General features: G+C 37.8%; 1 protein-coding gene across 2 annotated transcripts in view; it reads left to right on the plus strand.

The window, feature by feature from the left end:
- fkbp10a (FKBP prolyl isomerase 10a) overlaps window positions 1–27,208 on the plus strand; it is a 201,174-nt gene that overhangs the window by 155,916 nt on the left and 18,050 nt on the right. For both annotated transcript variants that reach the window (XM_067425761.1, XM_067425762.1), the window contains one exon: window positions 8,633–8,796. In XM_067425761.1, coding sequence (XP_067281862.1) covers window positions 8,633–8,796 — 164 coding nt within the window. The remainder of the gene's footprint in view (window positions 1–8,632; window positions 8,797–27,208) is intronic.

A 27,208-nucleotide genomic window follows, 5' to 3' on the forward strand; every position in this document is an offset into this window, starting at 1 on the left:
AGGCTGGTCTCTGGTACCCACCGAGCCTCCTGCCCGACCCCATGAAGCGGCCACCTGGCAGGGCTTAGTCGGGGAGGATTTTGGTGTGCGAACGCATTCGCTGCCCAGCTGCCGTCTTTCTAGAGGTGGCTAGAGCAGCATGTGTCCGCTGTAAGTCAATGTGGCCCGAGCGTTGTAGACAGCGGATCGCAGCATCGACTTCCAGAAAACTCCACAGAGGAGGCGACCTCGATCGCTCCCAGGGAGACAGGGCCGTTTAGGGCGGCCACTGTGAATCCTTAGATGATAAAAGCCCAGTGAACACAATTTGGATGATAGGCTGATAATCTAACTCCTCAAAGTCAGATCCCAAATCCCAATTAATTCCTCAGAATCAAATGCCCCTAATCACCCCTTAAGTGAACATGGTCTGAATGATAGGCTGAATGAACATATCCAACTCCTCAAAGTCAGATAGTGTTTCATTATGCAGCCATAATCTCCAGACGATACTGTTTAAATATGTATTTTACAAATCGTCATCTACACGCTGTCTCAGCAACACGAGCTTCGATTTGTTTACAACATATTTGGCTTTCATCCCTCAAGATGAAAGACCACAGGCGCGAGGCTGAAACACTCGAAAACGCACGGCTGTGCGCTGCGAGATATCTCTCAACGAACACAGCGAGCACCCCTATCACATGTACACTGAATGTGTGTGTTCACTTTTGTTTTAGACCCGTAATCCACGCGCTGCCTTGACAATTGAGCCTTGCATTAAGAGGTGGCGAGCTCTCTTCTACTTCACTCCGTCGATGCTGAGCACGTCTAATTCCTTGGAATCAGATTGCTCAAGCATCTGGTTCTCCACTCCGGGGAATATATCCCGCCCCTCGGGGACTGCCCGAGCGCCCCTATTTTATGAATGAAACAGCGTGCTTGGTGCTTACGTCACCCAGACGGCTCAAGCATCAGGTTCTCCACCCCGAGGGAAGAGGACGCAGCGCAGGCTTCCACGCGGGGATGAAGAACATCCGAACTCTCAGCAGGGACTGAGAAAGTGCCTCAGCAGCCCCAAGACCCACGGACTTGTTCATTTGCGAGCCCGCTGATCTGTCGCCGCGCTGCCTCAACAGATGCGGGACAGAACTAAGAGGCTCACGAGCCTGCCACATAATACTCATTGGACAAACAACACCAAATAGACAAACAATCAACACAGAGCGCAAGCGCTTCATCACAGAAAGCTATATCTGCTTGTGCCGGCGTCCGTTTATACCTCCGGGTATGCAGTCACTCGCTATGTCATGACGTAACACCAATCAGGATTGGGCTTTTTCAAATGAGCTCCAGTAGCGTCACGCCGAGGGCGTTCCCCGAAGTGTCATCTACGATGACGCAGTGCGAGTTCCCTTGATAAAGGGAACCTCATCTCTGCATGCAGCGCAGCTTGCATGTATGTTGAACAGTTGTTGTTTTTTTGTTTTTTTGCCTGTCACCACTAGCCTGACAAGCCAGACCCACATCAAGATGTTTGGTCTGGAAACTCACCATAGACAGGGCTCAATCCGAGGGGCGGGATAAACGGTTGTCTTTCAAACTCCCTCTGCACACGATAGGGTAGCGCTACACCAACCAGAGCAACGAAGGTGAAACAGAGCTTGTTGATAGATTAAACATTCACTGTATCTGGTCGGCTAAACTCCGAACACATCTTCCCTTTTTAAGAATAACTTCAGTGCCGTTCTTTGTTCTTTTCTCAGAGAAAAGCTTAACTCCAAGTCTTCCAGAATCGCAGTCAAAGCTGATTCGAAAGACCGCCGCCATTCCCCAGTTTCTGTGTTTACTAGAAGCACGGAAACGCAACTCGGCCGTCGTCATTATGGCCCCGCCCGCCGACTCTAGACACGATGTGATTGGCCCGTCCAGATTGAGAGGAATACAGCTCAGAAGGGTATTGAGAGTTCCTAGACGACACCTTCGGGCAGATTAAATTTGCTGCCGCTAGGGTGCGTCTAGATTTCTAGGCTATGTCACCACAGCAACCGCCGTGGAACGGAAGTCATAAAGGATTTCCAAGGTAACCTTGATGTGCGCATATGCGACATATGGTAAACAATTCAGTTGTAGCTAAGCTAGCAGCTGTGTGCACGAGTAAGTCTATGCTAAAGACATTAGCCTTATAGGTTAGCAAATGGCAATATCTTTTGTAGCGACGTGAAGCTAAATGCATTGTTGGAGCGATTGAACCCTTTCACATCTTAACTTTTAACAGTTAAGTGAATCTTTTTGTGAATCTTGTAATATCTCTCCCTTATACTCCCTTCTCTGTCAAAGGAATACTTACCCGTATTTAATTTGTGACAAACTCACAAATAACTACTATAATTAAATATCACCTTATATTCACAGAATTACATTTTCAATCTTTCTTCTCCTCAATTGTTTAATAGGAAACTCTAACCTTGAAAGGGGTTAAGCTAACTGGTTATCAATTGAATCAATCAGTCTATTTGTTTTACTATTTTCTTTACTATTATTGTTTTACTATTATTATTTTACTTTACCTTATTTTACTATATTTATTCACTCCTCACTTAGACATTTTACCGCCCTGAGCGGTTACCTTGAATATTGATTACTATTACCACTCTGTTTCCACTATCATTTTCTTTTTATTTTGGTCCATCGCTTGTTTGTTGTAAATAAAAGGATGATGATAAAATGGAATCTTTAATAATAGAAAAATCGATTCATTCTTCATTGAGAGTAGCACAGTTTCTAACGTATTTATTAAAAATGAATACAACCGGTAAATATCCCGATTCAAGATTGATAATGTACTCTAATTTCAACGTATCGCTGGACGAATAGTTGATAAAGTGTTAGAAATTACTTTTGAATTATTTAATATGTATCACGGTTTCTTTCACTGTAATTCAATACACCTTTGAGTTATTTGATCCGAATCAATTCCTTACATAGATAATGAGAAAAAAAAGACACATTGGGATTGGCATTAATATACATTCTAAGCTATTGGAGTTAGGCAGCATGTGTCAAGACCCACTCATCATCATTAACATACATTAGACCTAATATTGTCACATGGAATAAATGTTGATACCATTGAAAAAAAAAAAAAAAAAATATATATATATATATATATATATATATATATATATATATATATATATATATATATATATATATATATATATATATATATATATATATATATATATAGTCCCTGACAAAAGTCTTGTCACTTATCTATTTTCTTGAAATACCTGATATTAACCTGACTTTTAATTAATTAATTAATTGGTGTTAGAAATAGCTCATATGAAAAGCTAAAACCCTCCCAAATGATGTTTAATGCACTGAAATAAATAATTTTCATAGAAAAATATTTATCATTTAATCAAGACAGAAAGGTCACATTTTGGCAAGACAAAAGTTTTGTCGCCTATACAGAAATTGAACAAATTTACTGCAAATACAAAAATATGTCAGCAAATTAAGTTGTGGTGCTGTGAGATCCAAATTTAATATCTTGTATGACTTCCATGAGCTTGAAGGACTGCATCCATGCAGTTTGGCAAGGATTCATACAATTTCTTGATGAAGTCATCAGGAATAGCTAAGAAAGCAGTCTTGCATGCCCCCCAGAGTTCATCAATATTCTTTGGTTTCGTCTTCCATGCGTCCTCTTTCATCCTACCCCACATATGCTCAATGATGTTCATGTCTGGTGACTGGGCTGGCCAATCCTGGAGCATCTTGATCTTCTTCGCCTTGAGGAACTTTGATGTGGAGATGGAAGTATGCGATGGAGCACCGTCCTGCTGCAGAATTTTGCCTCTTTTATGGTTGGGAATAAGAGGTAGCTAAGATTTCTTGGTATTTTAGACTATTGATGTTGCCTTCCACCCTGCAGATCTCTCGCACACCCCCATACTGGATGTAACCCCAGACCATATATTTGCCCAATATTTGCGGTGACTGTGGTGTAATTCAACAGAAGATTCATCGGAAAAATCCACCTTCTGCCACTTTTCCTGCGTCCATCCTTTTAGCAGGCTGTGGGCCTTGGCAAATGCCACACGATTTTTCCATTGTCTTTTGTTTAGTGCTGGCTTCTGGGCACTGATTCGACCATGGAGGCCATTTCGAGACAGAATCCTACAAACTGTTCTGGTTGACACAGGGACTTCAGGTGACCAGGTCTCGTGGAGCTCTGCTGCAGTGGAAAATGGGCTGGCCTTGGATTTTCGAGCCAACAAACGGTCCTCTCGAGCAGCTGTCTTGCGGGGTCTGCCTGACCTGGGCTTGTCACAAACGTCTCCAGTCTCTTCATATCTTTTTTTTATCCTCTGTACTTGACGCTGTGACACATTGAAGGTGTCTGCCACATCAGCAATGGATCTGGTCTTCAGCCTCTTGGTACTCAAATCTTTAGTCTCAGGGTGAATCTTAGGCATGTTTGCAGAGGTCTAGTTGCAGTTTATGTGAAGGTCTAGCGTACTGGGGTTCTTTTTATACACACTTGAGACCTAATTGATCCATTATTAGTCACAGGTGAAGCTCATATGACAAGGTGACAACACTTATGTCCTTGCAAAAATTGACTCAATGGGCTCTACCAAGCTGTGAATATTAGAATACTTTTTGAAAGTTTAGTTTTTCACTGAAACATTATCACAAAAGCTGGTGGGATTAAAATGAGCCATTTCTTGTAAAAAAATCTTGATTAGAAATATATTTCAGCGGCACTTTAGGTCAATTTGTACACAAGCGACAAGACTTTTGTCAGGGACTGTATATATATATATATATATATATATATATATATATATATATATATATATATATATATATATATATATATATATATATATATATATATATATATATATATAAAAATAAATGTGGTAGGACAATCACTACTACTAAAGATTGCTTTGTAAATAATCTTCCAAATCAGTTCCCTCTCTTTAGCATCCCAGATAGCCTAGAAAAACTTGATTTAGCGAAAAAAAAAAGATTTTTTTCACATTTTGTGGAAAGAGAGCATGATTGTGTACAGAAAGCAGGGTCGTGCACAGACATTTTGAGAGGGCAGTGGCCCAAACCAAAAAAGGGGGCACTATAAGGGGGTTGAGTCATCTTAATATAGAGAATAAATATCAAACTTTTACAATCATATTGTAAATACAATTGTTAGGCTTTAGTGCTAATTTAATTTATGTTGTTGTAATTATACTTTCAAAAAGTTGATTCTGCCCTAATTTGATCTATTTTTTTTTTTTTTTTTTTGGAGATTTAAGTAGCAAATGAGAATCACTAAAATTATTGAATATATTTTGAGACAAATGTCTTGTTTATGATTTTTGTTCAAAGTAAATAAAGCAACAGTTTTCAATAACATAATATGTAAAAGTATTTAACATGATAATGAATAGCCGCTGACATTAACATTTGTTGACATGGCATGGTTAAGATTCAGATGGTAAATATCATATATTAGGTTGGGTGTCCATCCTAGAGATAATCATCATATTTATAATAAAAATAATCATATCATATAATCATAAAATACAAATATATTTTGTTATTACTACTATTACTACTTAGTTATTACTATTACTATGCTTTCAATTATTATGGGATCTCATTCATTCAGTGTTTTCAGATTATTTACTTAAAAATTGTTTCTGTATTTTAAAAATATTTTAGTTAACATTTGAATATGTACTGAACAATAATTCATTATTTTATTAATCAAAATAAACAGAAAATACTGCAAACTTTGCTATAGAGATTTTTTTCTCACACAATTATAAACTTAGACATGATTAAAATCACATTTTTCTTTTCATTGTACCCTGATAAATCTAATTAATATTTATAATAGCCTTTATTATATTTTTTTAAATTGTGTATACGATTAATATGGTATTAATAAAATATCATTAATATTACGTAGATACTAGTATTAAAACTGATTATAATCAGAAATATATTTTACAGGAGTAAACGAGTGACACATTGTCAGCTAAATATTTAGTAGGCCTATACAGTATGGGACGATATACATGCTGGCATGCTAGAGCTTTGAATCCATGTTTGCAACAAACAAATGCTGACAAACTACCAAACTACTAATTCCGCGGATCAGCCACTGTCTGTAATGTGGATTGTAGTTCGTAATATACGTGTTAATGGGACGACATTCTGGAACTGCCGTCTCCACAGAGAGCAGACACAGCCGCAGACTTTGAGCAATGCTGCGGAGCGAGCAGGAAAACACTGAACAGATTAGCGGAGTTAGTAAATTTTTAGCGGGACAGAGCACCTTTGTAGGAATCCCCTGGTGGTGAGGAAGGGAAGAGGGGAAAGGGGGGCACCTTAGCCGATGAGGGCAGAGGGGCAGTGGCTCTAGCCACCAGGCCATCCCCCTGTGCACGGCCCTTACAGAAAGCCTGTAGAAAATGCTAAAGCTGCTTATTTCTCGACTCTCTTAGAAGAAAACAAACACAAGGTATTTATTTGATACAGTGGCTAAATTAACCAAAATATAGCTCCAACTTCTGATATTTGTAAACAGCACAGAAAAACTTCCTTACTAGTAAGATTCATAATTATTAAGAATAAAATTATAACCATGCAGCCGTCTACTACAGTATCACCTCAGACAGTGCATTGTAGTGTCACTGAGGAAAAACAGATTCATTCATTGCTATAGAAGAAGAAGAATTGACTAAACTTGTTAAATCATCAAAATCAACAACATGTATGCTTGACGCTATACTGAATAGGCTACTAAAAGAGATGCTTCCAGAGGTCATAGATCCTCTTCTTAATATCATTAATTCATCCTTGACATTAGAATATGTACTGGAAACTTTAAAGTTGGCTATAATTAAACCACTAAAAAAAATTCAACTTGATCCTACAGAATTAGTCAATTACAGGCCAATCTCAAATCTACCGTTTCTGACAAAAATAATAGAAAAGGCAGTGTCTTCACAATTGTGCTCCTTTTTAGAACAAATTGATATCTGTGAGGATTTCCAGTCAGGAGGATTTAGAACGTATACTGAGACTGCCCTCATCAGAGTTACAAATTATTTACTCTTATCATTCGATCGTGGTTGTATCTCTCTATTAGTGTTACTCGATCTTAGCACTGCATTCGTTATACCAACCACAACATTCTTTTGAATAGACTCGAAAATTATGTTACATCATAAAAAGAGTGGCATCTATGCTAATGTTAGTCTCTGTTTATCCCGAGATTTACTGCAGTCAGCCGGATCCGGGCTGTATCCAAATCAGATGGTGGACCTGCACCCATACATGACCAGCGAAAGACCGTGTCAATTAGTGTTTCCTCTGAATTTGCCTCACAGACATGTCATCCTCAATAAACCCGTCTCCGGCATGATGACTCCGATCTTTTGAAAATTCCTATTCAATAATTATTTTCTCGACACGTCATCCTAAGTAAATCCGTCTCCGGCATGATGACTCCGATCATTTGAATATTCATATTTAATAATTGTTTACTCAACACATCATCCTAAATAAACCTGTCTCTATGGAAGCAGAAAAGACTTCATGCAAAAAATACAATGCACACGTGTAGACAATTTCACATGCATGAAACCAAATTTTCATGCACAAAAAACTATTTACATGCGAAAAATACAATTATATATTCATAAAATACATTTCAGAAATGCAAAATACAATTCGTAGATTTACAACTGTGCATAAAAACTTTCGAATGTTTAAAATTTACAAGTTTGTCCTTGAATGTGAATGTGCAAATCGTCATTCGCCTATGGATTGAGTTGGATTTGTGTGTGTGTATTTTAAGACTTCTGGCAGCGCTTTCCTCCCACCCAGATCAGTCATATTCTTTAGCCAATCAGATTTAGGCTTATCAATCAGCCAATCATAATCACGTGAGGGCGGGCCCACCTGGTGTTACATCATCAGCCTTTGCCCACAGTTCATCATTATGGCTACGCAGAGGTATTTTTTTTAGTGGAAAAAAAACCTCTGAAAAAAATAGACCAAATACCATGGATTTCTCAATGTATATATAAGATATTAATAGATATCACCTGTACATATTTCTGTAAAGCTTCTGTTAAAATTTTGCGGTGACCACTCACAAACTGGCTTGTCCACCTTGCGCCCTATTGGCGGGGTTAACACAATGATGGATAGAGAAGTGACGAATCGTTGGTCTGATTGGTTGAGGGACTATCCAATTTCATACAGAGTTATTTTAACTATGCTTGTGGATCTAATTGCAAGCAGTCTTTATTCCATATAAATACCCAATGTGCTTCAGTCTTTGTTTGTTATCTTTACACGACATTGCCAAACTGTTGCGTTTCCTGTTGCGTTTATTATAATAATTTATAATAAACACTGCAACATTCCATAAAAATGGTCCATTTTGATGTCATGGTAACTTTAATGTAAATTGTTGTAATGTTGCTAGGAAAGCATGAACATCACTCTTATATAGTGTATAGTATTACTGCCCACGATATATGTATGGTATATATGATCTAGGCCAGTTTTCCCTGATCCCATTTTTTTGTCTGTCTCTCTCTCTCGGTTCCTCCAGCGTTGGGTGTACCGAGCAGTGCTGTGTTGCTGTTTGAGCTGGAAATACTACAGCTGCAGAAGGGTGTCCCTGAGGGCTTTTTGTTTATCTGGCTGCAGGACAGTCCTGAACCATTGTTTCCTGTCATGGATTTGAACCAAGACCAGGAGGTACCACTGGAGGAGGTATGTTCTTTGCTATCTGGCTTAATTATGTGACAGGAACAATTGTTTTGTAGGTATATATGAGTGGTGCATGAACCCCCACAAACAAAGGTTGTATTAACATAAAACTTTTAAACTAATCTTTTTAAGAATAAATGTAATTAAAAATGAAGCATCTAGTCTGCTGGATATTCTTGTGATATTGACATCTCCCAAATTGACATCAAAGTTGACCACCCAGTCTACTTACAACCCTACTTACAGTCTACTTAAAGTTTGTAATAATTTTGTAATCATTTATCAAATAATTTTGCATGGACGGTTAGTATATGTACAGGGATTGTGGGACCAATTTATTTAGTCCCATAATACAGTATATATAATTCACTTGACTGACTCTTGAAGTTTCTGTATATAAATATTAAAGGGGGGGTGAAACACTCAGTTTCAGTCAATCTCATGTCAATCTTGAGTACCTATAGAGTAGTATTGCATCCTTCATATCTCCGAAAAGTCTTTAGTTTTATCATATTTACAAAAGAAATATGGGCTGTACCGAGTCTTTCCGGAAAAAACCGAGCGCCTGGAGGCATATCGTGTGGGCGGAGCTAAAGAATGACAAGCGCGCAAAGCGGTGACGTCCTCAAGCGTGGAGAAACCCATCTATCTCAGCTAATACAGATAATGATCCACAATCAAATCTGAGGCTGAAATAAATTGAACAGGAGAAACGGCAACATCAGGATGTCCGTCTCTGTGGTATGTACTGTATTTAGGGGCCTTTGTGTGCAGTTTATGAGGACATGATTCGGTTTATGGACTATTGTATGTGACTAGACCTTAGAGGTAGCAAGCAAAACGGTTTTGCACGTCAGAGTCAGAATAGTGTAACGTTATACAGAACAACAATGGAGTAACCGTTAGCGCATTTGAATGACGAAGCACGCGATCGTATCGTTTACTGATGTTTACTCATGACGGTAGCCAATAGCAGAGACATTTGAAGTTGATTTACTCACCGGCATCTTCCAAAGCAGGGCCGCTCTGTCAAAAACACACTTCTTTGGTATGATTTGGTGAAGTCCTGTGACAGCAGTGACCGTGGAAATCCACTTTGCGACGCGACTGAAGCGATGCCTTGAAGCTTCCCGTCATTTCTGCGTTCAAATCTGTTCAAATGCAGCGCTGCCTTCCCGGAATGCTGTGCTGAAGCGTTGAAGTCGCTCGACGTCACCCATAGGAATAAAGTGGAGCGCGGCGCGTCATAAGTGTTCACGGACAACTGGATCTGCACCTGAGAGACTGTTTACAGCGTGCATTTCCTCTCTCTCCCTCTAGTTACGCGCGCGCACCCTTCCGGGAGAAGAACCCGTACAGCCCATACAAGGACCTTCCGCTCTATTTAACGTCAAGTAGACCCATACTCGAAAAAAACTCGCCGAAACTTGTGAGAAACCGGAAGGAGTATTTTTAACACAGAAATACTCCATCAAACGTCCAACATTAGTTTTTGAAACTTTGTCTATGTTTAGGATGGGAATCCAAGTCTTTAAAGGTGTAAAAAGCTCAGTATGCATGAAACATTATTTCACCCCCCCTTTAATGTAAATAATCAATGTTATAAATTGGTCATTTCACTTTGATATTTATAATGTAAAGAAACACATTAGATCAGAAATTAAATTTTTATTGCTCAAAATGACAAAAATAACTTTGAATTTCAGTATCTGTCAGTGTTGAAAAATGAAATGAGACAAACCCCGCCCCTAATATATGGTCTGAGGCCCCTTGGGCTAAACCCTTTAAGACCTGAAGGCATTTTTAGATTTTTTTTTTTCCATCAAAATAAAGACTCATAACTCCAAAACTTTAGTAAGGAGAGTCAAAAGGTAGGTATCATTTAATAGAACACTTTTTAAAAGTTTAGAAAATATTGATTACATTACACACACAATATCACATTCTCATACCCTTAGGTCACACAGGGTTAAAGGCCCTGAAACTTAAAAGACACCAATGCTTGGGGCAAAATGCACACAATATGCTATGCTTTAAATCACACATAAAGTAATTTATATAACAGCATCTAACTATACATAAAAAACAACAACAACAAAAAGGTTTAATGTTTATAATATAATAAAGTTTTTTTTAACTTTTAACTTCATCTAGGTTTTAACATTTATAATAACGTAAATCAATTATGGAGAGAGTAGGGGCAGTTATGGCCTAACGATTAGAGAGTCGGACTTGTAAACCAAAGGTCATGAGTTTGAGACTCAGTACCGGCAGAAAATGTAGGTGGGTGGATGAACAGTGCTCTCTCCCACTCTCATCTCAAAACTGAGTGGGCCTTGAGCAAGGCAATTGTGCATGTGTTTACTACACACTGCTGTGTGTGTGCACACTTGTATGGGTGAAATGCAGCGCACAAATTCTGAGTATGGGGAAACATGCTCATAGTCAATATTATTGGTAATCTCAACTGGTGAAAATTTTGAGATCACAGTAGACATGAAAGACTATAATACAATAAGAGCTCACTCAAGTACTGATAAGCTAATCCATTAGGGCTTTATAAATACAGTATATCAGCAAGATTTTAAAATTTATGCAGTGTTGTTGGTACCCTTTTAGGTAACACTTTATGTTAAGGGTCCAGAATAATGCACTAGTTAAGCATGAACACACTAGTAATTAATGATTAACTTTACATTTTAGGGGTTAAAATTATGCATTAGTTATTATTAGTAGTTATTATTAGTTATTATGCAGTAATATTATTACTATTATATTATTATTTATTACTAGTAATTAATTATTTGCTTGTTCAGAATCATGCACTAGTTAAGCATGGACACAATCAGGGCCGGCTCTAGCTCTTTGGTTGCCCTAGGCGAGATGGAGTTTTGCGCCCCCCACCCCTCCCCACTCACTTTTATCGTCTCTATTCTAATTCAGCACATGTCTGTTTTCCTAGGCCTACCCCTAAACGAGAAGCACTTATTATTAAACACGTTCGACGCTTTATTTCCACTTTTCAAACATTTTCTCACTTTTTATTAAAAATAAAAGCCTTTCCAATTTGATATGTGATGGGAAAAGGAAATAGAGCGAGTGTGGCAAAAGTCAGGATCGAACCACTGATCGATCTGCATCAAATCTTGATGCCATGCGTCTTACCACTACACTACAGCCACTGTAAAGAATTTGGTGAACACAGCATATTTGTCTTTGATGTAAATAATATGGCATCTTTCATTAGGCTGCTTCAGTAAAAAAAACAAAAAAACGAGAGGCCGTATTTATTTCCTTCCGACGCCCACGTAGAGAGTGTTTGTACTTTTCATAAATAACGTGCATACGTTATCCATATTCATAACAAACTGGACTTTTGATATTTAAATGACATCCATGTAGGTTATTGTAGATTATTGTCAGTGAAGTTATGTTTGCAATACGTATAGTAATTATGTAGAAAACTAGCAAGTGATAGCTTAGTGACAATATTAATAATATTTATAAAATAAATATTAGTTGATAAGATTGATACTAAGTAATTTTGTTTGACAACTTATTGGCTGAGATAAGAAGACTAACCTCTATACTGGGCTTTCTTTCAATTTTCTTCCTTTCTTTTTTTCTCTTTTTCCGTCCCTGTGCATCCGCGGGGTTTAGACGCCTCACTTTTGATGAACGCGCAAGATGAGCACTTGCCTGACCTAACGCCTGAACTAATAATCAATAATCACCATCAATTCAATCTAATAATCAGGTTGATAAGTAATAAAACGTGTGGCTGAGGGGGCGCCCTATGATGATCATGTTTAATGAACATTATGTTGTATTTCGCTTGTTCCAATTCTAATGGGTAGTAATGGGCGGCACTAGAGCGCGCTCGCGCCCCTAACACAATTGTCGCCCTAGGCAACCGCCTAGCTCGCCTATAGCAAACGCCGGCCCTGGACACAATAGTAATTAATGATTAACTTAACATAATAGAAAGGGCATATTAGCCATTATTTACAACTTAATAAGCCATATATTATTTTTATGTAGTGATGTAATTATATTTCATGCTTTCAAATGCTATTGAAGTTAGAAATGTGTAGGTATACCAATGTTGTATGTAATTTTAGAGAGGCAAATATTAAATTTGCGAATAACGAACATCCAGCATCAAAGCAACTTAATTCCAGGAAAGAATGACCGTTAATGCTCCGTGGCTTGTTGGCCTCTGTAATGTTGGTCGCAATTCCTCAACTAACTGCAATATTATGTGTCCTGGGCTGAGAGTCTGTCATTATTTATAAGCATTTTGAGGATCACAAGCAAATTCTTCAGAGGCCACAGACAATATGATTTTTAAAAAATCATGTCAGTTTTTTATAAACTATAAAATTATTTTTTAATAGCCTAATGTTTTTACTCTACAGTTGTGCAGTTTTAAGGGGATATATGCCATTTTTAAAAATGCATTTGCCGAAATTAGAAATGATGTTTATACACAGATTTATTTAAAATAGCAATATTTTATGTAAAATTCACATTAAATATCTCAATGGTGAATGTTACTCTGGCTTATTTGCCGCAACATAAAAGCGGCAAACACCAAATGGTTTAAACAATAAATAATAAATATTTTCTGACACAAACAAATCGATAAAGGAGGTAATATTAAGAAAATTACATTAACAGGAGAAACATGGCGAGAGAGAGAGAGAGAGAGAGAGAGAGAGAGAGAGAGAGAGAGAGAGAGAGAGAGAGAGAGAGAGAGAGAGAGAGAGAGAGAGGTTTAACAAAACTTTATTGTATCACAAAACCATTCATTACACTTTCACTTCAACATAACCTCAATTTAACTACACTTAAAAAATAAAAATAAAATATTTAAAAATGTAAAATTAACACTCCATCATCAACTTCACACAAAACATTTCCAACAGCCCAAATGTTTGAAAATTCTAATACATTATTAACCATATTAAAATATGAAAATTCAACTTTAACTCGAGCAGCAACCAACCCTTTCAATACCATCTCTACATCAAGTGATCCAGTACCTAATATTTTATTCCTCCTGGTTATCCGTATTGCCATCTTTGCTGATCCTAATAGATAATTTACTAAACACACTTTTTTCCGTTCCTGAGTGTTATATTTCAGACCACTAATAAAATCTTTATGAGAAAAATTCACTCCAAAACCTTCATACCAACTTCTTAAAAAATCAAAGAGACCTCCTAACCTCTCACAGTGAATGAACAAATGATCTACAGTTTCATCCATTCCACAAAAGGGACAAGATTTCGGTACTTCTGGATTCAGGTGCGCCACGTGTCTGTTCGTTGCTATGATACCATGAATGAGTCTCCACTGTAGATCAGCTGTACGTTTCTCTATAGGAGGCTTGTACAGTGATCTCCAGCAACCCCTGAAGTCTGGCCCAAATAAATCTGACCACCTCCATGCCCTGACTTTCTTCAAAACAAGCCAATGGGACACCTTGACACACGCAGAATATATGGCTTTTTTGCTAATGTCCTGAAAATCTCCCAATTCTGGTGTTTTAAAAGTCAATATTGATCCACTGTCTTCTTGGTACTCCTCCTTTGGTGCAGCAGACACTGAAATCAATGGAAACTCGTAGACTTTTCCTCTGTCTTGTCCTTGCTGAAATTCTAAAGCTTCTCGGCAGACTCCTGGTAAAACTGCAATCACTTCCTTCAGAAGCTGAGACAAGAGTCTTAAAGAGTTTATTCCAGTCTCTTCCTGTAGTGATTCTGCGGTTTTCCACCCTTTGTCATCTCTGAGGTTCTCTACTTTTGTACAACCAGCTCTAATCAGACAGTTCCTCAATCCTCCTGAAGACAGACATTTTGTCTGGATAAGTGAATTGTGAAACAGAGGTTCCCCCATAATCCAGCCCTGTGGTTGATCAATTTCTCTGCTTACAGAAAAAGTCCTGTTCCACGTTCGTAGCATGGAATTATAAAATGGAGTCATATTTTTCAAGTCCAGCTCATTCGTTTTTATTAAAAACAATTGCCTATCATATTTAAGACTTGATGTCCTTCTCAGCAAAGCACACGCCACATTGCTCCACTCTGTCTCCTCCGCATACAGCAGCCTCTGTGCCGCTTGTAAACGAAATGTGTTGATCCGACTTCTAATGTCCACAAGGCCTTGTCCACCTTCCTGAACTGACAAATACAAAACAGGCCCAGGCAGCCAGTGTTGGCCCGACCAGAAAAAATCCACCAACTTCCTCTGGATATCTTTAATCAGTCCATCAGGTGGCTCTAGCACATTCAGCCTGTGCCATAACATGGAGGCAGCCAAATTATTTATGACCAAGACTCTACCCCTGTAGGATAGTTCAGGTAATAGCCATTTCCATTTAGACAACTTGGCTAACACCCTATCCAGCATGCCTTCCCAATTCTTTTTCCTATAATTCTTAGACCCAAAATAAACTCCTAAAATTTTAATACCTTCTTTTCCCCACTTTAGACCTCCTGGAATTTTTGGTAACCCACCATTACTCCAATCCCCCATAATGAACCCCTCACTCTTTCCCCAGTTAACCTTTGCAGAGGAAGCTTTTTCAAACAGGTCTAAGCTCTTACAGAGAGTATGAATGTCTTCCTGCCCAGTTATAAAAACAGTTACATCATCTGCATATGCTGATACAGAACATCTTAACTGTTTTGAAACAAAAACACCATTCAATTTACTTCTTAAATCACCCAAAAGTGGCTCAATTACTAAGCTATACAGTTGCCCTGAAAGAGGACACCCCTGCCTAATGCCTCTTTTAACAAATACTGGGCTGCTCAAACCACCCCCTATTTTGATCAATATGGAGGCCTTATTATACAACAACCTTATCCAAGAAATCATTTTTTTTCCAAAACCAAAAGCTTCTAGAACCTTAAAAAGATATGCATGCCCAACCCGATCAAAGGCTTTTTCTTGGTCAATTGATAGAAACCCGATGTCACAGTTATCAATAGCTGAAACATCAATAATGTCTCTTATTAAAAACAAATTGTCCATAATTGTTCGCCCTGGAATACAATATGTTTGTTCCTTCTTCACCACAATATGTAAATATTTCTTAAGCCTATTGGCTAAACATTTGGATATTATTTTATAATCTGAACACATTAAAGACACTGGCCTCCAATTTTTCAACAAACCCAAGTCTCCTTTTTTTGGAAGTAGGGATAACACAGCTCTTTGACAACTTATTGGAAGTACTCCTCTTTCAAAACATTCACAGATCACATCATAAAAATCCCTTCCTAAAATACACCAGAAAGTCTTATAAAATTCTGCAGGCAGACCGTCCATTCCTGGCACTCGACCAGTAGATAGTTGTTGAACTGCTTCAGAAAGTTCGTTAAACGTAATCATCTTCTCAAGTTTTTCTTTGTCCACCTGATCCAGTTTTGGTAGCCCTTGTAACAGTTCATCCATTCCTTCAGAGTCACATTCAGTGGATCCAAATAGTTCTGAATAAAAGTCGATAGTCATTTTCCTCATTTCCAATGGATTTGAAGTCAATGTCCCATTCTCACGACGCAAACAATGTAAAACTTTCTGTTGCACAGCTTTGCGCTCCAAATTAAAAAAGTAAGAAGTAGGCGCATCAGTTTCTTTAATAGACATTACCCTTGCTCTAATCAAAGCACCCTTGACCCTTTCCTCTAAAAGGGCCCTCAGATCCATTCTCTTATCATTTAAACCCTTCATCGTGCTTACATCATTCACAACAATCTTATTTTCAATGTCATGAATGTCTTTCTCTAGCTGTAATATTTTCTTTTTTATATAGACTGTAGAATTACAAGAATACTCTTGACAAAAAACCCTGATCTGTGTTTTCCCAATCTCCCACCATTGAGTCAAATTTTCAAAGTTGTTCTTATTCAGTTTCCACATTTCCCAAAAGAAACTAAACTTTTCATAGAACGAAATATCCTGCAATAATTTCACATTAAAATGCCAATAATAATTAGGACGTGACATTTTCATAATATTAAAATCAATAGTAACCAAATGATGGTCAGAGAAACAATTCGGAAAAATGTTTGCATTCATAATTCTGTTGTTTTCTTTTTTACTAACATATACTCTATCTAGTCTTGCACCAGTAATTGTTAAATCCAACATCTTAATCCATGTATACTGCCTAATCATCTGATTTCTATCCCTCCACACATCCATTAATTCAAACTCTTTAGTTAAGTTAAGAAGTTCATGACTTGATTGCGGGTGAGACTCATCTCCATTTCTATCTAATAAAAAATTAGTAGTACAATTCCAGTCTCCACCCATTATCACACAAGCGTCATCATTTTGTTGTCTCAATGTGTTTTGTAATTTCCTAAATAGTTCTACACGATCTGGCCCTTTGTTAGGCGCATATACATTAATGAACAAAAACACAAACCCCTTAATTTCTACTTGAACTATTAAAACCCTTCCTTTTTCTAATTCCATTGTTGACAGAACTTTCACATCCAAATGTTTTGAAAACAGGATAGCCACACCCGCACTAATGTTTGAACCATGACTAATAAAGCATTTTCCCTCCCACCATCTATTCCATTCAATCTCATTTTTATAATCAGTATGGGTTTCTTGTAGAAACGTGACATTTATATTTTTTAAATGTATGATTTCAGCGACCAATGCTCTCTTGCTCCTGTCTCTTCCCCCATTGATATTTAAAGAACCCACTCTTATACTCTCCATAAGAAGGCTAAAAGTAAGAAGAGACAGACTGAAAAAGAAAGACAGCAAAGTCACCTTATGTGAAGTGCACCTCATTTGGCACGATTTAATTTACGTTTTGTATGACTTTTTCCTTTTCTCATCTTTGAAAGTATCTTTTTTAACCGGAATCTTTTTCTCTGACTCAAGCCATCTTCCCCAACCCTCTTCTGCCAATACAGAACTGAGGTTTCAAACTTATTTAAATCAGAAAAGAAATTCCTTACATCAACAGGTTTACCAAAAGTCTCATCCATAAACTCATTTATTTCTTCCAATGAATACACTTGATCACACGTAATTTGTGAAACATCAGATATATCTGAAAAATCAGACTGAACACTGCCATCATCATCATCATCCTCATTGACCATTTCCTTATCAGTATCCAACACTACCTTGGGAGACTGAAAAACAATACCTTCAGCCTTAGATTCCTCTGCCCCTCTACTTTCAGTGACCATATTATCTTCAGCTACAATTTGTTCCCGAGCCTTTTTGCAACTAACTCCTTTGTCGCAACCATTCTCAGCACTATTCTGCTTTTGAACATTGCCAGAACTGTTTTCCTTCTGCCCTTCACTGGTACACAGCTGAGCACCGGTAACACTGTCCTCTTGAGATCGTTTCAAACTTTTTTCAACGCGATTCTCACTATTTAGCAACTTAGCTTCACTAACGTTACTCGTATTTTCTATCACTGGCTGCTCCGCTCTCTCGTCCGATTTATTACTTGGACCAGCCTCACTGACTTCACTTCTAAAGGGACACGACAACTTTACATGACCCAATGAGCCACATTCAAAACAACGCATTTCTCCAGCGCTAGCATACACCATATACGACTTTCCATCAAAAACACACCTAAACGAAACATTCAGATTCGGTGAGTTCAGAAACATAAACACCTGTCGTCGAAACGACAACACATGTTTCAAAGCCGCATTCTTGCACCCGAGCGGGACCGTTTTAATGCCACTTGCGAACTTCCCATAACGAGACAGTTCTCTTTCTAAATCCGCGTCTGGAATGAACGGCGGAACATTAGAAATCGTAACTTTAGTTGTCGGCGAAACCAACGGCTGAACTGGAACAAAATTGCCACTTACCGTGATTCCACTTTCAACCAATCGGTTAACCAGTTGCTCGTCTTTCAAAAACACCACTAAAGCCTTATTCATCCGTGACGCTGATATAATATTCTCATGTCCCACTCGTTCTCCTATATCCAACAGTACATCTTCCACCGGAACTCCCGCATCGCTAACACATCTAACCCCGTGCTTGAGTGACAAGGATGACGTTCCCACACTCAGGTGAGACGCCATCCCTCCCAAACACGAGGTCAGGCTTCCAAGTTCACAGTAATTTAAGAAATTTACTATAAACCAATTGTGCACTATTAAAATGTTATCAAAAAAATGAACTCTAATGAAACAGTAAGTAAGAAAATAAAGACAGGAAAACCGCTTTTTATATTTCCCTCTCACCAGCACGCTCACCCTCCCATGCACTTACTCCCCACTTCCCAGCATGCACCAGAGAGAGAGAGAGAGAGAGAGAGAGAGAGAGAGAGAGAGAGAGAGAGAGAGAGAGAGAGAGAGAGAGAGAGAGAGAGTCTTGAGCACACAGGTCCAAACTTATATTCCAAACGCCATAATAGAGGGTTGATTACTGATAGAATGCACCTGTCACCCAACTAACATCTGCACTGTCTAGCAGAGCCAGAAGGGTGCAATAGGTGGGCGTAACACCTCCCCCTCAAAAACATTCCTCTAGGAATGTCCAAAAACCCCGTTCTCCACCAGTTGTCCCTCACTCCACTTGGTTCCGGCTTCCTGGGCCCTAGGAAACAGGATAGAAAGAGGAGAGAAAGAAAAGGGGAACAAACTACCAAACATGCACTCACGCTCTGGGGGCATCATATCCCCCATATGATATATATATATATATATATCAGTATTTGCAGGTCTCTGCAGTACTCAGCAGGTCATTTATAAAATAAGTATTTTTGTATGTACAGTGTGTACGTGTATTGCTCCTCTGGCCTCGCCCGGCCCGGAACCAGCCCACCCTCATTCTGCTTGCCACAATTTTCTGCCTTGAATGCCTGTTGGAATATTAGTTATTGGGCCACCGTTTGCCTTGCTGACCATGTTTGTTCCCATTGTTTGAATTTGTTCATTAAACTCTTCTGTAAAATGAATTCTAGTCAGACTTCAAGTCAGAGATCATTACAATTTCTTTGTTATCTTTAAGTAGTTTTTGCAGGAAAAAAAACTTTTCAAAATATGTACAATTTGTCGATCAAAAAAACAAATGACAAAGCCTACACCCCTCAATATGATTAAAAAAGACCTTTCAAACAGGGACGTGCAGACATTTTATGGGGCATTGTGTCTCACTTTAGGAGGGGCATACTCCTCACTTTACCGTGTCACAAAACTGATTTTTCTTCCTTGACATTTGATTAAATAGTTATTACATGTAGTTCTATGCATCCCTAAAGTGTCAGCACAGATTGGATCAACTAAACTCTCCCTTGTGAAGGCCTCATCAACACAACAGCCAATATCACTAATCCTCAACAAACTCGTCTCTGTTGTGATAACTCAGAGTGAGCCTAGTCTCTCCCAGGGTATTTTCTACATTCTGTCACCTGATGGAATTTTGGTTTCTTGATACTGTCACCTTTGGCTTTTGGCTTGCTTAGTTGGGGACATTAAATATCTACATGTCTACGTGTATATATTAGGGGTGTAACAATATTCAAACCAAACTGAAAAACCTCAATATACCAACCATGATAGTCTACTGAACGCACCCTGCCCCCTGCTGCCCTGGCCCAGCTCTCACTTTACCTTATGTCACATTTTTTCTTCCTTGACATTTGATTAAATAGTTATTAGTCAAGGCAAGTCAACTTTATTTATATAGCGCTTTTACAATGACGATTGTTTCAAAGCAGCTTCACAGTGTTAAACAGGAAAATATTGCAACACAATTTGATTTGGCTGTACAGTCTTTCAGGAGAAAACGGTGATGTTATCAGCTTATTTCAATTTATCATATAGCGACAATGTGGGCAGATCAGTTATATAGTTGACACAGTTAATTTAGTAATTCTTTTTATTTGGATATTTAGTTGAAAACTTAGATCGAAATTGTAGTTTCCCAACTGAGCAGGCCAAGCCAAAGCTGACTGTGGCAAGGAACCAAAAACTCCATCAGGGCATAATGGAGAAAAATAAACCTTGGGAGAAACCAGGCTATGTCAGGGTGCAAGTCCTCCTCTGAGCTATTAACAAACAGTGTATGGCAACCTTACAGGTCAGAAATCATATTAGATAGGAATATTCAAAAGTTCAAGGTATCACGCAAGAGACAGGTTTATTTAGGATGACGTGTCAAGTAAACAATTATTGAATAGGAATTTTTGAAAGATCGGCGTCGTCACACTGGAGACTGGATTATTGAGTGTAAAAGCAAATCGGTGAGGCAAATTCAGAGGAGACACTAACATGACATGGTCTCAGCAGACACTCCAGGGATGCACTGGTCATGTCTGGGCACAGGTCCACCATCTGATCTCGATACAGCCTGGATCCGGCTGACTGCAGAAAAAATTGGACTAAACAGAGAGACTAACATTAGCGTAGATGCCACTCTTTTTATGATGTAAAGTACACCAAGTGTTATGTGATGTGTTCCCTGTTCCGGCTAATCTAGTTAATGCAGCCTATTAATCAGTCAATTGATTTGAATAATGTAAGTTAAAAATGTTATATGTGTATGCCATAGTAAATAGATTTTTAGATTTTAGTCTAGGTCAGGGGTCTCCACCACGTCGCTCGCGAGCTACCAGTAGCTCGTGGCCTGATTGGAGGTAGCTCGCCAAGACGTAGGCTACTTTGCATCTAATCAGAGTGAGCTAATTTAGACTGACTTAGAATTTTTTATTTATGAACAAATGTAAATGTAAACATGCAAATGTAGAGTTGTCACAAGTACAGGTAGGCTACTTTAGTACCATGTTAGTAGTGACATAAAAAAAGAAAAAAAGACGATACCAACATTTCTGTTGCGGGTATAGCCTACCGACTCCCGGATATATTCGGTACACGCATCTTTCATGTTAATCCAAGCGCAGGGCTCCAAACTGTAGCCGAATATATACTAGTGTCTGTGAATATTAAAGTTCAAATTACTATTTAAATGGCGCAGATGCGAGGGCGCGGTAGCGCGTGCCCACACACACACAATCGCGTGTCTCTGCCGTGTGCCACTATGAGGACACACAAACGCATAAACTGTCACTTCATGAGAATTAAACGTTTCTTTTAAGAAAGCTGTCATATGAGCACAGACACTCAAAGGTCTTCACGGCAACCCGTCAAAATAAAAGTTTAGTTTAACGTGAAGTTTAACATGGAAAAATTGACAGCATATATCAGGCTGCTAATTGCAGCCTATACAGTAGATTTAACTTCATCGATATGTAATTATAATACGTCTCTACTAATAATAATAATTATGCCTAGATGGTTATTTTTCACTTGATATTTTATGTATAAACAATTATTACTTTTTAAACAGCATACAGCCTTTAAATGTTTATATGATTTACTTTGATTTACTTTACTTATATATGATTTGATTTTTTTAAAAATTGTTAAATAAAAATAGTTCAATACATTTTTTTTTTTTTTTTTTTTGCTGTGGTACCAAAATAGGTACTTAGTACCGTAAAATATTTATGGTATTGGTACCGACTACTGGAACTTCTACTCTTTCAGGTGTAAAACAGTTTGGATTGTTGTTAATATGAGAATTATGGTGCATTTTTTTAAGAGTGTTGTAGAACGTGAGTAGCTCTCGGCGACTTTCTTTTTAAAAAAGTAGCTCTCAAATGAAAAAAGGTTGGAGACCCCTGGTCTAGGTATTATCAACTGGCCAGAATTTTAAGACCACAATAGACATGGTGGAGTATAAAGGGGTTAAGAGCTCACTTAAATACTGGGGAGCTAAACTATTTAGTGCTTTGTAAGTAATGTAGTCGCCAGGTTTCTATCAAACACAGCACATCTTGGAGCTTTTGGAAATAGGGATTGAATATTCAGCAACCCGAGCTTTATCATTTGTTCATCTGTATTATATCTGTTGTTTGTTATTTTGGATAAACAACAGATATTATCAGTTACATTTTTACTGTTAAATGGTTTTGGGTTTTTTTTGTATTTACTAATTCGGGGAACAGACTCAGTCCTGTGATAATATCTAGGTGAAAGTGTCTCTATGTGCTGGGATTTAGCTGACTCTGGTGACGTGAGACAGCTAGCAGTTGGTTAAGCCAGTGTGTCTGGTTCCTGACCTGGGCCCCAGTGAGTCAAGGTTTAGCTCTAAGATTATGTGCCAAATTACTAGAGAGAAGAGCAGCACCAGCCCAGGAGGGATGAATGCCATCTATCTTCAACAGGTCAAGTCTGCCCCAAAAACATTTCCAGTTGTCTATGAACCCTATGTTATTTTGCGGACACCACTTAGACAACCAGCCATTGAGTGATGATAATCTGCTAACTATTTCATCACTCCTTTTAACAGGGAGGGGACCAGATCAAAACACTGCATTTGACATCATATTTACTAATTCGAACATCATTAGTGCCGATGTGAATAATAATCGTAGAGAATTTATAATTAGCTTTAGACAGCACATTTTTAATTTGCTTTGATGTCAGCTGCTCTGGCTTCTGGTACACATGTGACTATGGTGGTTGGTATCTCTTTTTTCATGTTCTGTGTAATAGAATCACCAATAACTAGGGCACTTTCAACAGGATCCTCAGTTGGTGAGTTACTGAGTGGGGAGAACCTGTTTAATTTTCTAATCAGAATGGAAGAGTGTTTTTTTTATCCATGACTATGCTTTCTCATCGTCACCCAGCCGTGCTGTACAGGCGCTACAGCTGGAACCGAAAAATGTACAGAGATTACTAAGCACAAGTTAATGCGATCATCTCATCATAGTCAAAGAATAAACATGAATTAACATCAGAAGGTATGATCAGGATACATTACAACTTGCTAAAATGTATCACGTCGTGTAATCGTTCAATCAGTGTTTTAGCGGCAGAAAGATGTCGAATTAAACAGTTTCTGAAGAATGAAACACAGCATCACATTTACCTCAGAAGTGCTTCAGTTTCCACAGCTGTTAGTTCACTAGACAGATCAACTTTTCCACTAAATGTATGCACTATATTAGCCCATATATTCATTATATTCTACTTTACCTGTTAGTGATGTCTTGATTATTTAAATTTATTGGAGTAATGTATGTAATGTTTAAATAAATCCGTAATGAAAATGAGAGCCACTGTATATAAATTGTTGTATTTCAACAACTAATTGGAGTAGGAACATCATTTTATAATTAGATTTATAAGTTAATGCAAAAACGGTTTACATGTTTACATGTTTGCAAGTTTACATGTTTGCAAGTTTACATGTTTGCAAGTTTTACGTGTTTGCAAGTTTACAAGTTTATATGTTTGCATATGCGAGTGCAAGGATGGCCTCCCTATATAGACTACACTATACAGCATTACAGCATTCTTTGTTGTTTGATTAAACGGAAACAACAAGGCAATTATATATTACATTCTGAATCAAATTTTAATCTTTGTATGCCCTTTGTTAGAGTTGTAACAAAGCTTTGTAAAAGTCCTTCAGATATGTCGAATTTGCTCCAGGCTGAGTTGAAGCTAAAAGATCTGGGGACATGTAGTCATTTTAAAATTTTACTACATAATTTTGAGAGTAAATTAATGGTGTGTAATTGTTTTTGACTGGTTGTATGTTTTATGTTTTTTATGTATAACTGTACATGCAAACACCGCTGCCTATGTTGGCCAGGACGCTCCTGTAAAAGAGATTTTAATCTCAGTGAGTTTTTCTCCTGGTTAAATAAAGGTAATAATTAGCCTGACAAGCCAGACCCACATCAAGATGTTTGGTCTGGAAACTCACCATAGACAGGGCTCAATCCAAGGGGCGGGATAAACGGTTGTCTTTCAAACTCCCTCTGCACGCGATAGGATAGCGCTACACCAACCGGAGCAACTACGGTGAAGCAGAGCTAGCTGACTGATTAAACATTCGCCGTATCCGGTCGGCTAAACTCCGAACACATCTTCCCTTTTTAATAATGACTTCAGTGCCGCTCTTTGTTCTTTTCTCAGAGGAAAGCTTAACTCCAAGTCTTCCGGAGGCGCGGGCAGAGCTGATTCGAAAGACCGCTGCCGTTCGCCAGTTTCTGTGTTACTAGAAGCATGCAAACGCAACTCGGCCGTCGTCATTATGGCCCCGCCCGCCGACTCTATACACGATATGATTGGGCCATCCAGATTCTGAGGAATACAGCTCAGATAGGAATTGAGAGGTGCTAGACCACACTTGCGGGCAGATTAAATTTGCTGCCGCTAGGGTGCGTCTAGATTTGTAGGCTAGGTAATAATAATAATTAGCAGAGATATTTTTTATATTATATTTTTAATTCTTTAAGAAACTTTTAGTTGTAATTGAATTTAAGGACAATTACAATTTGTTCAGTAAACCCATTTTTAATAAAAAAAAAGAAGCAGTTTTATCTTTAGTTTTCTCTCCCCTGCTGTACCGAACTGTCAGTTTTGTGTACCTATTACTAATGCAATCTTAAAATCGAAAGTTGTATACGTTAATTATTTAATGCATTGTTAACTTGCATGAACAATTACTATAAATTGAATTAACTAGCTTTGAACTATATTTTATCAAGCAAGGTCAACAACTATTAATAAACACTGTAAAAAAATTAATTAAATTAAATTAAAATTCACTGTTAGGCGATATGTTGGCCAATACATTAAATAATGTTAACAAATGAGATTTTATTGTAAAGTGTTACCGAACATATAAGCTATTAAACCTTTACTAGCACCAAAATTAGGACCAAAAGGTTTATTTTAAAATCTTATTCCAGCATTACAGTGAAAGAAAGTAAAAAAAAACTATTAAAAAAAAAAACCTAAGGCAGGTAAAAAACTCCAAAGGCACACAAAATTGTTTGTCACCAACTATTTTCAAGTTGTTTGGAAAGTGCTGTTTATGTCAATGTCCCAGAAGCTCTTCATCGGCAGGAAACGTTTGCACCATTTCTCCACAGTAGATGTGGTTTCACATAATGGTTATGGTTAGATAATGTTTTTTATTCCTACTTTACAAAGAATTAAACATAACTTCAATACAGATAAATAACCCAAGACCCATGCAAATTGAGAAAAGTATTCTTGAATTCTTCCTCATCTTGCCTTGCGAGTTTCAGCTTACCTCACTAGTGATCGACCGATATAGATTTTTTTTTTTTTTATAACCGATACCGATTATTTGGATGTTTATGTGTCGCTAACCCGATATAACCCGATATAGAACCGATATTTCTTTATTGTGTTATTTCAGTTTTTTACAATTACAGCAATAGCACTGAACTGAGCTTTTTAAACACTGTAATTTTTGCGGTTTCACTCCCTTACAGAACAAAAGACATCTATATCAATAAATAGTCTGAAAAAATGTGCTTTTTTTAAATACAGTGCAGTCTATTAACATTTAAAGCTGTTTCATTTCATTTCATTTCATTTCATTGTAATAGCTATGATGTATTCGCGGGTTTGTTTCTTTTTCTTATCTCATCTAGTACGGTATCAAAATTAATGTTTGTGTATGTCTATGAAATGCTGACGACAGCACTGTTTTCATCTCTGCGTTTAACTTACCCGTCTCGCGGAGATAGGCCTAATAATACATTTTCACGGAGCTGTAATTAATTAGATTTTTATTATATAAATGTTATATAGCAGACGTTAATATAATTAGGAGTTTTAAATGAGTCGGTCTTGTTTACATACGGTGACTAGCCTATATGCTGGAGCAGCAACTCAGTGAGGGAACGGCTGAACGCGACAGGGCATAAACAACACCGAGATAAATAAGTTTTCCAACAGCGCTTTCCAACATGCTCTCATACATGATGGCCTAATAATTCATTTTCACGGAGCTGTAATTAATAAGATGTTTATTATATAAATGTTATATAACAGATGTAAATATAATTTAAGGAGTTTTAAACGAGTCGGTCTTGCTTACATAGCCTACGGTAACGTTAGCCTATATGCTGGAGCAACAACTCGGTGAGTGAATGGCTGAATGCGACTGAGCATAAGCACACAGAAAGAAAGAAATTCGGTGCTTTTACTTCCAACATGCTCTCATTCATGGCTGTTTTGTTTCATTCATGTGAAGTTACATCTTTATTGTGACATTTATTGTTACATCTTTATTGTGACTTTGTCAGTGAGCTTGTCTCTACAGCACCAAGTTTAAACTACATAATATCATCTCATAACATTTTATTTGTGCATATCTCAATTCTGCATTAATGTTATGTTAAACAAAGTTTATTAATTAAGGGATGCAGGTTATTTTACCTTTGAACACTGTTGTTGACTCATCTCCCCAGTCCGTTAATGGCGCGCTTCTATACAATTCTATGCAAAAATGCTTAAATAACAGGAAAAATATCCGATATATCCGAATCCGATATATTGGTCGATCA

The sequence above is a fragment of the Pseudorasbora parva genome, chromosome 19 (assembly GCF_024679245.1).
Source record: "Pseudorasbora parva isolate DD20220531a chromosome 19, ASM2467924v1, whole genome shotgun sequence".
NCBI classification, from domain to species: domain Eukaryota; kingdom Metazoa; phylum Chordata; class Actinopteri; order Cypriniformes; family Gobionidae; genus Pseudorasbora; species Pseudorasbora parva.